The sequence below is a fragment of the Enhydra lutris genome, unplaced genomic scaffold, assembly GCF_002288905.1.
Source record: "Enhydra lutris kenyoni isolate GAN:26980312 unplaced genomic scaffold, ASM228890v2 scaffoldscaffold10, whole genome shotgun sequence".
In the NCBI taxonomy this organism is placed as follows: domain Eukaryota; kingdom Metazoa; phylum Chordata; class Mammalia; order Carnivora; family Mustelidae; genus Enhydra; species Enhydra lutris.
In genome coordinates, this window is record NW_019154094.1 from 1,614,130 (window position 1) to 1,626,506 (window position 12,377).

Here is a 12,377-nt window from a genome sequence, read left to right on the forward strand (position 1 = left end):
GGCAGGCAGGGAGGACACCCAGGTTTTGAGCGCTTCCTGGGTGCCAGGCACACTTGGTCAACCACTCAGCCCACATCTGAGCGTGCTGAACCTCACAACAACCCCAGGCAGGTGGGACTTCCAGACCCACTTTGGAGATTGGAAACTGAGGCAGAGAATGGGGAAGCAGGCAGCCAAGGTCCCACTGGCAAGGAGCAGAGATGGGACTTGAACCCACAACTAACTGGCCCAGAACATGAGCACTTAAATGCTGGGGAACCCTTGGTACCCGAAACTCAAACGTTGAAAACCTTTGATGTTAACGAGAGTTCTCAAAAAGCTTCCTAAAGGTGCACGTCCGTGAGATGCAACTTTTAAAATGGACAGCAGCCTCCAAAGCCACACTGCTTGCAGAGGACTTAACAATGAGATAACAGTTCTCTGGGAAAAAATACAACTATTGAAACAAATTCTCAATGACAGCATTCTCTTCTCAGAGAATGATTCATCCCTGTAACGTACGAATGTCTCGCCTCACTGAAACCTCAGCACCAGTCTGAATAAGGCAGTGAGGTTTCCTCGCACCACTGACACGACCTGAGGAGTGACCAGCCAAGACCTCGGCACATCTGTTCTTGCTGACAAGGACACAGGCCTGCGCGAAGCTCGATTCAGCAGCTACGTTCCTGGCTACTGAGAAACCACACGCCTGGGTTTGACAAGGGAATAAATTACAGAAGCAGTGGAGGAGAATGACGTCAGCTGAGCAGCCATAAAAGTAGATTTGGCCCTGATCTCGCAAAATCCCACTGTTTTTCCCTCTTTCAACACTCCCCAAAGCAGCCAGGTCCAAAGCCCATTTGCCCCATTCTGGCCTGACATAAGTATTAAGGAAAATCCAAAATGGGAAATCGAACATGGCCTCTCTTCTTCTGACTTTCTGACAGCCTCCAAAATGACTCCTCGGTGTTTCCCACAGTATAATTCGAAACAACGCCAGGTGGAAGTTCTTGGTTAAAAAAATGTATAAACAAAAGATCCTTTTTGGAAATGAGCTTTATTTCCAGTGCTACTTAGTTCTGAAAAGTCTGCATATTTAGTTTCTCCTCCCACCAGGTTTACCTCCAAATCAGGAATTCAAAACCCACAACCAACAGATCAGACACCAACAGGATCTGGGTGTTGACAACCGGCATTTCATTCTGGCGAAAAAGGACCTGCCTTCCAAAGGAGATTCTATGCAAAAAGCTGTATTTCCTCAAATGAGGCTCACTGCTTTTCAACCTTGAAATCACTCACTTGAAAAGAAGACCCAAAATTTCAAGATTTCAGACCTGGACCTGATTATCATCATGTAAGTCATTCATTCTTAAAAACTATACATTTAATGGCCCCAAGGGTTACTTTAACAGAGGGCTACAAGGCAGGGCAAAATTTCTCGTAACATCCACATCTGCCCCTGCCAACTGTTCCGTACCTCTCTTCCACGGTAATCAGTAAGGCTTCACCCTTAAAGTCCTGGGCATGACCTCAGAGGCACTGAGTGGCCGAGCAGAGCCCATCGAGACAGGAAAGGAATTTGGACACAAGCCCAGCAACAATGAACTTGCTTGTTATTCCTAAACACAGTCCAGTAAAGAGGCTGCATCAATCTTAAAAGCCAACCCTTCTGTTTCAGATCCCTGGATAAAAAATTATTTTGAAAAATCTGTATAATTTGAACCAAAAAGGAGGGTTATTAAAAAATAAACTAAGAAACATCCAGAAATGAGTTTCTAGTAAAAGCTTGCTAGATGAGAAATTCGATCTAAAAAAGCAATCTACACAACGCTCTTTTATCTGTGGGGAATGCAATGTTATTACATCCCCTTCCATAAACCCTCCTAAAACTCCTTAAGTAGACAGCATTTCAACGCAGAAACCAAAGTGAAAATATCTTTGAAAAGAAAACAAGGATGTGGCTGGGAAGCCGTGTGCAGCTTGGCGAACATTTTTTTCCACCCACCACGAACTTGGGCTTTCTGGGAAGGTCGCTGGTTTTCCGGTCAAAACCATTCTTGAAGTTGTCAGGAACGGAGGAAGGGAGACTCGGCATCTGGGAAGGTGGTTCCTGGTTCCCAGGAAGGTGTGTGTCTGGGGCTCAGGAGCCAAAGAGCCTGGAAAAGTCAGAGGGCAGAGATGTCCGTGAGGATGGGAAGGATGTAAAGCTATAACTCAGAAAACATTTTCAGAAAATACTTTGTTACTGTTATTACGATTATTTTATATTACTTATGACTCTATAAATAACTCTTCTGTTACACAACACGAATATACTTAACACTACTGAACGGTATATTTTATCTTATTTATAAAGCAGGGCTTGAACTCATGACCTTGAGATCAAGACCTGAGCTGATAGCAAGAGTCAGATGCTTAACTGACTGAGCCACACGGGTGCCCCCAAAATGGTACATTTTATTTTATTTTATTTTAAAGATTTTATTTACTTATTTGACAGAGAGAGAGAAAGAGATCACAAGTAGGCAGAGAGGCAAGCAGAGAGAGAGGGGGAAGCAGGCTCCCTGCTGAGCAGAGAGCCCGATGCGGGGCTCGATCCCAGGACCCTGGGATCATGACCTGAGTCGAAGGCAGAGGCTTAACCCACTGAGCCACCCAGGCACCCCGAAAGAGTTTAGATTTTAGAAATGCTGCAAAGATAACAGAGTTCCCATATATATATATCTTTTTAATAGCTCTGTGGTCTTCCCCTGGAGACCTCTGTCATAACTTAACAGACCCATTCTCAATTTCATGGGCATTTATATAGTTTCCAGGCCTTTCCCATTCAGATTTTCGTCAATGACCAGAGTTAACTGTAATCATCTGTTCACTCAGAAAAATAATATTTTTTTTCAAATTGTGAAAGTCATCATCGACTTGTAGTAATAAAGAATGGGCTAAAATAAAATGTTACAGATTCTGATGAAGTACTTTCTTAAATAGCTTTTATTCTTTTTAAAATGTACCATTTTGGGGCGCCTGGGTGGCTCAGTGGGTTAAAGCCTCTGCCTTCAGCTCAGGTCATGATCCCAGGGTCCTGGGATCGAGCCCTACATCAGGCTCTCTCCTCAGCAGGGAGCCTGCTTCCACCTCTCTCTCTCTCTGCCTGCCTCTCTGCCTACTTGTGATCTCTGTCTGTCAAATAAATAAAATCTTTAAAAAAAAAAAAAAACTCTTTCCAAGATAAAAAGGCTTTTTGAAAAAAGAACAACAGATTGTGCAGGACCACCACATGCAAAAGAATGAAGTTGGTTCCCTATCTCACACCATATGCAAAAATAACCTCAAAGTTGATTACAGACCTAACTATTAAAATTAAAACTACAGAACTCTTAAAAGAAAACTTAGGCCCAAATCTTCAAGACCATGGGTTGGGCAATGATTTTTAGCTACCATACAAAAAAGCGCAGGTGACAAAAGGGAGAAATAGACAGAATAGACTTTATCAAAATTAAGGTTTTTTGTGCTTTAAAGGACACCACCAAGAAAGTAAAAAGACAACCCAGAGAATAGGAGAAAATATTTGCAAATCATGTATCTGATAAGGGATTGGTTTCTAGAATATAAAAAGAACTCTTATAACACAGTTATAATCCAGTTAAAAAAAAAAAAAGACAAAGGACCTAAACAGACATTTTTCTAAAGAAGACATACAAATGACCAATAAGTACATGAAGAGAGAGACTCAATGTCATTAACCACTGGGGAAATGCTACCCAACCTGCACATCCCCTAGGATGGCTCTAATGAAAAAGACTGACAATAACAAGTGTTGGCAAGGATGTGGGGGAAATTGGAACCATCACACAATACTGGTGGGAATGCAAATTACGGCAGCTACTTTTAAAAAATAGTCTGGCAGAACCTCAAACAGATAAATATAGTAACCATACAACCCAGCAATTTCACTCCTGGGTATGTACCAGAGAGGACCGAAAACTTAAGTCTGTCTACACAAAAACTTGAACACCAGCGTCTGTGTCAACAGTGTTCATCAACAGTCAAAAAGTGGAAACATTCCAGATATCCATCAACTGATGAGCAGATAAAAAGGCTGTGGCACAGACACACAATGGCCTATTTTTCAGGCACAGAAAGGAATGCAGTGCTGATACACGCTACAACACGCTGGAACCTTTAAGACATCACGCTGCACGAGAGAAGCCAGACACAAACAGGGCCATATATCATTACAATTCCCTTTACGGGAAATACCCAGAACTAGCAAATCCATAATGACAGAAAGTAGGTAAGTGGCTCCCAACGGCTGGTGGGAAGAAGAGGCAGTCATTGCTTAATGGATATAAGGTTTTCTTTTGGGGTGATGAAAATGTTCTAGAATTGCATTGTGGATGGTTTCACAACCCTGGGAATATACTACAAAATACTTAACTGTGAAGACTGACTTCTACTTTTACTTATTAATCCTGCTCTGTGATTTGACACCCTCATCTTCTCCGTGTCTTCCCACCCAGTATTTTATTACAAAGATTTTTACATATAAAAGAGTTACAAGAGCAGTTCCGTGAACCCCCGCATATACACCTCCATTCTGTAATTAACACTTTGCTTTACATGGGCGCCCGGATGGCTCAGTCAGTTGGACCTCCGACTCTTGATTTTGGCTCAGGTCATGATATCAGGGTGGTGGGATTGAGCCCCACATCAAGTTCCAGGCTCAGCAGGGAATCTGCTTGGGATTTTCTCTCCCTTTCTGTCTGCTCCTCCCCGTGGGCATGCTCTTTCTCTCTCTCTCTCAAATTAAAAAACAACAACAAAAAACTGTGCTTGGGATGCCTGGGTGGCTCAATCTGTTAGGCGTCTGCCTTCAGCTCAGGTCATGAACCTGGGATAGAGTCCTGCATCAGACTCACTGCTCAGTTTCTGCCTCTGCTCCTCCCCCTGCACACACTCTCTCAAATAAATAAATAATAATAAATAACTTTGCCTTACAGTGTACCTATCCATTTATCCAGCTACCTTATTTTTGATATATTCCATTGTTAACTTGCAGGTATCTATACTCAGTTCCTAAACACTCGGACATGTTTCTCTCCATGTTTCAAGTTTTTTGCGGCTTTTTAAAAATTTCCCAAGTAGCTCAGTCAAGCAACATAAAAGTGGGTGTAGGGGAACTGCAAACCATACCCTTGGGCCCCATGAATCTCCCTCAGCGATCCAAACAGGGTCACCTCTGTGGACAGCCTGGAGCAGATCCTTCCAACTCCCTGGCTGGAAGTCTTTTTTTTGTTTTTTGGGGGGTTTTTTGTTGTTGTTGTTTTTGTTTTTTTAAGATTTTATTTATTCATTTGACAGAGATCACAAGTAGGCAGAGAGCCAGGCAGAGAGAGTGGGGGAAGCAGGCTCCCTGCCGAGTGGAAAGCCCGATGTGGGGATCGACCCCAGGACCCTGGGATCATAACCTGAGCCGAAGGCAAAGGCTTAACCCACTGAGCCACCCAGGGGCCCTCTGGAAGTGTTTTCTCCACAGACTTCGGGCATTTATTCAGTGTTTACTGCATGCACATCACAGCTGGGGCCGGAGGGCACATGTGAGCGACCTCCAGCCTTTTTTGCTTTCGAAACATTCCCCTGTGCAGACAGAACCTGCAGCACGTCGTCAGTGATGGATTGCGACAGCTGCTCGTGTGGGCGTCCGTTTGAGTTACCCGACTTTTCCCCTGTTCTTGGACATTTAGGTGATTTCCAGATTTTTTTTAATATCCTGGGAAAGCCAGTCACGGCCTTCCTGACAGAGCCTTTTCTGATGAGATCTTCCCCCACTTGCGGCACCTACTGAAAAGGATGGCCCAGGTCAGGTGTTGGCAAAAAAGCCACACAGTAGGTAGTCTGAGCTTTGCACACCCAGCAGTTTCGTCTCAGCACTTCAACCCCTCTGCCGTAGTACAAATGCAGTCACAGAAATGGGTGTGCCAAATTTCATGCATGAAAACAGGAAACAGTTAAATATGGCCCACAGGCTGTACCTTGCTGACTCGACCTCAGGGATTATGCTGGAATCGGGATAACCCCCATCTAACTGGACCTAGGTCACACCTAGCTAAGTCAAGCAGGCTCTGCTCCCAGGAAGCAAAATCAGAACACCAGGCTACAAAGATAGCCTTGAGCTGAGCTAGGAGGTCACAGAGCCTAACGTGACCCTCTCAGTAATAGGCCAACAGGTGAGCCATGAAGGAAGCTAGGCGGGTGAGAGGATGAATGAAGCTGATGGACAGAAAAGAAGGATGAAAACACAGGAGTTTTTCCCTGCCCCAGGACCTCTGCACATGCTACCATGCCTCTCTTCAGCTGTACAAATGGCAAGGCTTCCTCCTGTTCTTTAGGTTTTGATTTACATAGCACTTCTCTGTGAGCCTCTTCCTGACCATCACCTAAACTGAGATCCTCCCATATGCCTCATCAGTGATTTTTCCCTACTTATTTTTCTGTCCCTGTCCCACCTGCTATCCTGTACATTTGCTGATGGCAACGATGATGGCTGTCTCGGTCTCAGCTATCAACTCAAGGCACAGCCCACACTGGATAGTTATAAATCAGTAAATGAAGGAAGAAAAGACAGGTCAGAGCCTGGAAAGACCAACACTGTTCTACTTCCTGTGAATCCTAGCTATGCCCATATCCTCCTCTGCACTCCCTGATCACTCCACCAGCCCTCTTAGTACCTGCACAGGCCTGTTCCGAGCTCTCCAAAAGGGGTTCTCTTGACACACATCACAGTCCTCATTCTGGGCTCTAAAACACTTCCCAGTGGCACAGTGAAACTCCTAAGTCCAGGAATCATCCCCTCACACAGCCACTGGGCTTGCACAAGGACCACCCAGCAACCCCAAATTCAGCACCACGATTACTCAGGAGAGCAGACTTTTCATTCTCTTCCTCTTTAGGGGAAGAACAGGACCAGCCCAGCACGGTTAGCCCAGATGATAACACACCAGGTTCTCCTACAGCGTTTTCCCTGAGCCTGTTTACTCTTGAGTCTCACAATTCATGAGAATCATTAAGGCCCTGACACTGGAAGGAAAACCAAGCCTAATGAGGAAATGAGATTTTTTTTTTTAAGCCTAATGAGGAAATGAAAAATGGGCATAAAAACAGAAAAGAGTCTGAAGACACTTCTGAGGGCTATCCGCAGGGCAGGAGCAGGACCCAGCAGCACGCTGGCCATTAAGTCACATTTTCCACCTTGGCAGATACCAAGGATAGGCTAAAGACAGCACAGCTGGCAAGAGGTGACCAGGGCCATGGGCTCGAGGGAAGGCATCTCTTGGCCGCCTCTGCGGAGGCACCAGGAACAGGTGGAGAACTGTGAGAGAACTTGGAGAACACTGTGTTCCAATCAAAGCTCCAGCCTAGACCACAGTGACACAGTCTAACCTTTGTAGACCCTGCTTCCCTTTCTAGCCTGGCAGAGTTCTTATTCGGAAAGCGGGAAGCGTGACATGAAAGCATAGAGTGAGAAGAGAGAAGATGAGCTTCCGGTGGGTCATTCTAGAGAACACCACCGAGAACAGGACAATGAAGGGGACAGGCAGGCTGGACTTACACGATCATGCAGAACATCATGAAGACATTCCACAGGGCGATGAAGATCCGGAAGTATCTGAGGCTCAGCAGGAACTCCCGGATGTTGTCACCTGGAAAGTCAGAACGCGTTTTTACAAGCACTGCTGACATTTCTGTTGTCACGGCCTCAGGGTGCTTCCACAGTTTCCAACCACCCTGACCCCACCGCCCCACATTCCAGGGGCAGCACGGCTTTTCCTGTGGGTCACCTCTGCTCCCCAACCCTTGGTACTCGAGCAGTAGCTGCCACTGACCAACCCCTAAAAGCACTCAGCCTCTGACTGGCTCAGGGAGGAGCACGTGACCCAAGTCTGCCCAATGAGACTCAGTCCTGGGACTTTTGTCCCAACTACTGGGAAAGAGGCACTTGCTTTCTGTCAGCCTTGCTGGGCTAGTAAGATGTAAGCCCTGTCCTTTAAGGAAGGGGGTGGCAAACTATGGCCCATGGGCCAAAGCTAGCCCCTACCACCCGTTTCTGTATGGCCCATAAGCTAAAAATGTTTTTAAAACGCTTTAATGGTTAAAAAGAATACTCAGAATACCTTGTGAGACTCAGAAATTACATGAAATTCACATTTCAGGGTCTACAAATAAAGTTTAATCAAAATACACCCATGCTCACTCATTTATATACAGGAATACCTTGGAGATATTGTGGGTTCGGTTCTAGAACACCGCAATAAAGCAAGTCAAATGAATGTTTTGGTTTCCCTGTGCTTATGAAAGTTATGTTTACATTATACTGGAGCCTATTAAGTATGCAATAGCATTACGTCTAAAAAACAATGTCAACACGTGAATTACAAAACTATGGCTAACAAATGCTGACCACTATCTGAGCTTTCAGCAAGTCCTGTTCACTGATCACAGATCACCACAAATACAACAATAATGAAAAACTGAAAAGCTGTGAGAATTACCAAAATGTGACAAAGAGACACCAAGTGGGCAAACACTGTTGGAAAAATGCGGCTGACAGGCCTGCTCACACAGGGTTACCAGAAACCTTGAGTCTGTAAAAATGCAGTATCTGCAGAGCACAATAGAGAAGCACAATAAAACAAGATATGCCTGTATTTCCCACGGCTGCTTTCAAGGAACACAGCTGACATGCTGCACCAGACAATATACGACCCAAAATGCCGAAAATGTTTACGATCTGATCCTTTATAGAACACTGGGCCCAGCCCTGCTCTAGAATCATCTTTTGCCAACACAAGTCAGCCTGAGAGTAAAACCAACCCAGAAGGAAAAAGAGAGCTGGAGAGGGTCACACACAGAGCCCTGAGGCCAGATATGCCTGAAAACAGTCTAATCCTTTGAGGTTTCCATTTGCTCCAACCACTTTGGGTTGCGTTTTCAGTGCTGGCACCTGAAAAAGCATACTAATTCAGGCAAGTAAAAAGGAGGTTCTGCTTTGATGGTTACTTACCCTAGTCCCCAGATGCCAAAGAACAGAACCCTTCCAAGAGGAAGCAACTTGGTATGTTGAGACTCCAGAGGCATGGGTTCCAGAACCTTCCTCCAGAGTTTTAAGTCACTCACCTCTCTAATCCTCCAGAATGAAATGAATGGGTCCACGTGGGGTAATCTACAAGGGAGCTACCCAAAGCGTCCTCTCTAGACCAGGGCTGTCCCATAAGTACAGAATACCAGGCGGGAGCTCAGGAATTTACAGATACCGGCACCGCTGCACCAACCAAGCATGCAATGGGCACACAGAGTCTTGCTGAACACAGTTTAGATGAGTTTGATATTACCCAACCCAATGGGAGAGCCATGTGCAGCCCAACCCAGAGTGCAAATGTCAAACACAGGTCCAGCCCCAGGATGTCTGAGAGGCACTGCTTGAGGAGGCCCTTCTCTGGGCCCAGCATCACAAAAACAGGCTCTCCTGCCATCAAGAGATGTTAAGTGAAGGCCACTTGTCCCAGGCAACAGCCAAGTGCAGAGGATAGGAGGAGGAACAGGGCAAGTATCCCTGACCTAAGAAGTTCAAAACAGGACAAATACTAAGCTGTTACTTAGTGAGTAACACAACTGTTACTCACCATGGCCAGTGCCATGGGAGCATACAATGGGGGGATGCCAGCCTAGTCCATGTGGGGGATTGGAGGTCAGAAAGCTGTGAGCAAGTGCATAAGCTCCGACCTTAAACACAGGCAGGAGTTTACTGCCCTTCCACACAGAATGACTTTGCTCAGTCCCCAGCCTACATATGCCCCAGTTTCCTCCTGTGTAAATGGGGGTGACAAGCAACTAGGAAGACCTCACACCAGTGCCTGGCACGCAGATGGTTCTCAACAAATGCACCCACTATAGTACTGGGGTGAGCCAAGCACAGGGAGAGCAGCATTCTCTGTAGTGGCAGCAGTAAGAACAGAATACGGGCTGGAAGGAGACGTGCAGAGAGCCCCTGATCAGAAGGAAGCCACTGTTGTAACTGTCCTTGTCACTGACACCCCCACTGCCACCAAGCCCTTCTTCTATTCTCCCACCCACCCCCCATACCTCCGATTTAGATCTCTAGAACACAGCCCCAAGAGTTGGTATAGTACCTTCTACAGAGTGAGTAAGTGATATAAACAGCTGCTGAATGAGCATATGGAGGAAAGAATGAATGGATGAATGATCTAGTGACTGAGAGGGAACAGCCTCCAGGGTCAGAAAAACTCAGTTCAATCAGGATGTTGGCACTGATTTCCTACATGGCCACAAGCAAGTCAAGCCACAGCCCTGAACTTCATTTTCCATATCTGTAAAATGGGGAAAATGCCTTTACCTTTCAGGATGGAGGCGGAGCCCCACACCTACAGGAAGCACCCAACAAAGCAGCAACCACTGGCTGGGCCCCCAATAAAAGGGAGTGGTCTGATCGGCATCAAATTCACTGCTCCTTAGGGTTCCTATCATTCCCACGCAATGCTCCAACACGGCACCCACCACTTTGGCTGCAATGTCACATGCTCACAGGTCCTTCCCTCCACACGTGGCAGTTGGAGCAGCAATCCCAACCCTGTCCTCACCTCTCATCTCCTCCATCACCATTTGTTCCTTGTTTAGGAACTGCCTGTCCACCCCAGAGCAATACAACCCACAAGGCAGGAATTTCATCTGTCTTGTTCTCTGCTGTGTGTGCAGCATTCGGGACAGTGGCCACCATGTGGCAGGTGCTCAATAAATGCGTGATGAATGATGCATAGACATAGAAGTCATGTGCGGATCCCACCAGGTTTCAAATAGTTACATGAATAAATTCCAGCGCTCCCAGGACAGTGAGATGATATAAAGATGAGGAGGTAGGGGCTGGGATGAGGCAGAGGCCACAGGCCCCTGCCTAAACGGGGTCCTGTTTTTCTTCATTTCATCCAACAGGTGCCAAGAGGTTGCCTAAACCCTGAGCTATAGAATGTTCAAATTTTTCTTGATAAATCAGACACCTGAATTTTTATGTGACATCTGATTTATTTGAAAGCTAACGTTGGCATCTAATTAAAATAGGTCTGCAGCACTTTGAAAGCGACGGCTAGTTGTTCATTCATTCACTCATGCCAGAGGACGGGCCCACAAGGACACAGAAATGGGCCCAAACAAGCAAGAGCAAGTGTGCGGGGCAAGTATTAGCCAGATAATAGCATACATAAAGGAAAATCATGACTGTAGGAAGTTATATGGGTGGTGACCTACACAAGGAGGTTTGACAGGAGAAAGCGGATGACAAAAGTGAGCAGAAGGAATAGCACATCTTCAGGCCCACTTCTCTCTCTCTCTCTCTCTCAACAACCCCCAACCCACACACGCCCTACTGGAAAGAAAACTAAGGTAGGGCTAGGCTGAGGAAAAATTGTCCTCTCTGAACTGGACCAATTTCCGAGTCCAGAAAGGAGGCCTTACCTGTGCTGGGCTCCCTCGACTCCTCCCCAAAGCCCTGCGTGTCCTTCTTTTTCCTACAAAGAGGAACAGACAGTGTCCACTTTCCGTGGGACATAAAGACCACTCGATCCCCTGGCTCTGAACCCCAGCTCAGAGGGCCTCGGACAGTTTCAGCTCTAGCCCTCCAGCTGAGCTGCTGTGTGACCTCAGGTGGTTGAAGGCCCCTTTCTGGGCCATCATCTACCTGCCAATCACAGGCCTGCAGCCACCAAGGTGTAGAGTTGGTCCGTGGGTACAGAATAGGGCTAAAAAAGGGGGGGGGGGGGCCGAGGGGACGGGCCGGAGGCTCTCCGGGATGCGAGAAGAGAGATCCCTGGGAAACGAGGCAGTCTCTATTTCAAGCCACAATGCAGCAAAGGGTCAAAGGAGGATGGACCAGGCTGGAGGCGTGGCCAGAGGGAAAGCTGGGCCTTAGGGGCGTGGCCTACGGCGTAGGGCGCGCTCACGCTCGCGGGGGCGGGGCTACGGGTCCCCTGGGTGGAGCCGCGATCCAAAGCGGCCTACTCACAGCTTGAAGTTGAGCACTGCCCCTGCGTTCATCAGCAGCGTCCTGCGAAGGAGAATTAGGTTACCTGGGCTGCCCCTCGTCCCTCTCACCCCTCTCATCCCAGCTTCTGCCCCCCACTAATTACCCAAACAGCAGGATGTCCCCGATCATCGTTACGGCCGAAGCGTCCGTCAGAACCGGAAGCGGAAGTCCTGGAGGGGGAGGAGAGAAGAGCACGAGCCGACCAATCTCGAAGCCTCGCTGGCGAGGGCTGGTCCAACCGAAGGCCAAGGCAGGCAGGCTCCCGCCCCCTACAGGCCAGGCCCCTTTAGGAAAAAACTAGTGCCCCTTC

The 12,377-nt window shown here is 47.0% G+C and overlaps 1 protein-coding gene across 2 annotated transcripts; it reads right to left on the reverse strand.

Moving 5' to 3' along the window:
* Positions 1-1,017: 1,017 nt before the first annotated feature.
* On the reverse strand, positions 1,018-12,233 carry LOC111144007 (small integral membrane protein 7). Of its 2 annotated transcripts, XM_022498065.1 has the most exons (5): positions 12,171-12,233; positions 12,047-12,088; positions 11,500-11,552; positions 7,586-7,676; positions 1,018-2,135 (listed from the first exon to the last, which is right to left on the reverse strand). In XM_022498065.1, the coding sequence occupies exons 1-5, from the start codon at positions 12,194-12,196 to the stop codon at positions 2,120-2,122; spliced, it is 228 nt and encodes a 75-aa protein (XP_022353773.1). In that variant the 5' UTR covers positions 12,197-12,233; the 3' UTR covers positions 1,018-2,119. The 2 variants fall into 2 exon arrangements, with proteins under 2 accessions (XP_022353773.1, XP_022353774.1); XM_022498066.1 differs by having other exon boundaries at positions 12,047-12,190.
* Between the last annotated feature and the right edge of the window lie 144 nt (positions 12,234-12,377).

Excerpts from the sequence above, each read along its gene's own strand:
- LOC111144007 (XM_022498066.1), bottom strand. The coding sequence starts at position 12,144 with ATGAGAGGGGTGAGAGGGACGAGGGGCAGCCCAGGTAACCTAATTCTC. Across the intron at positions 11,553-12,046 it reads GCAGTGCTCAACTTCAAGCT|GAAAAAGAAGGACACGCAGG; the intron begins GTGAGTAGGCCG and ends TCCTCTTTGTAG. Across the intron at positions 7,677-11,499 it reads GTCGAGGGAGCCCAGCACAG|GTGACAACATCCGGGAGTTC; the intron begins GTAAGGCCTCCT and ends CTGACTTTCCAG.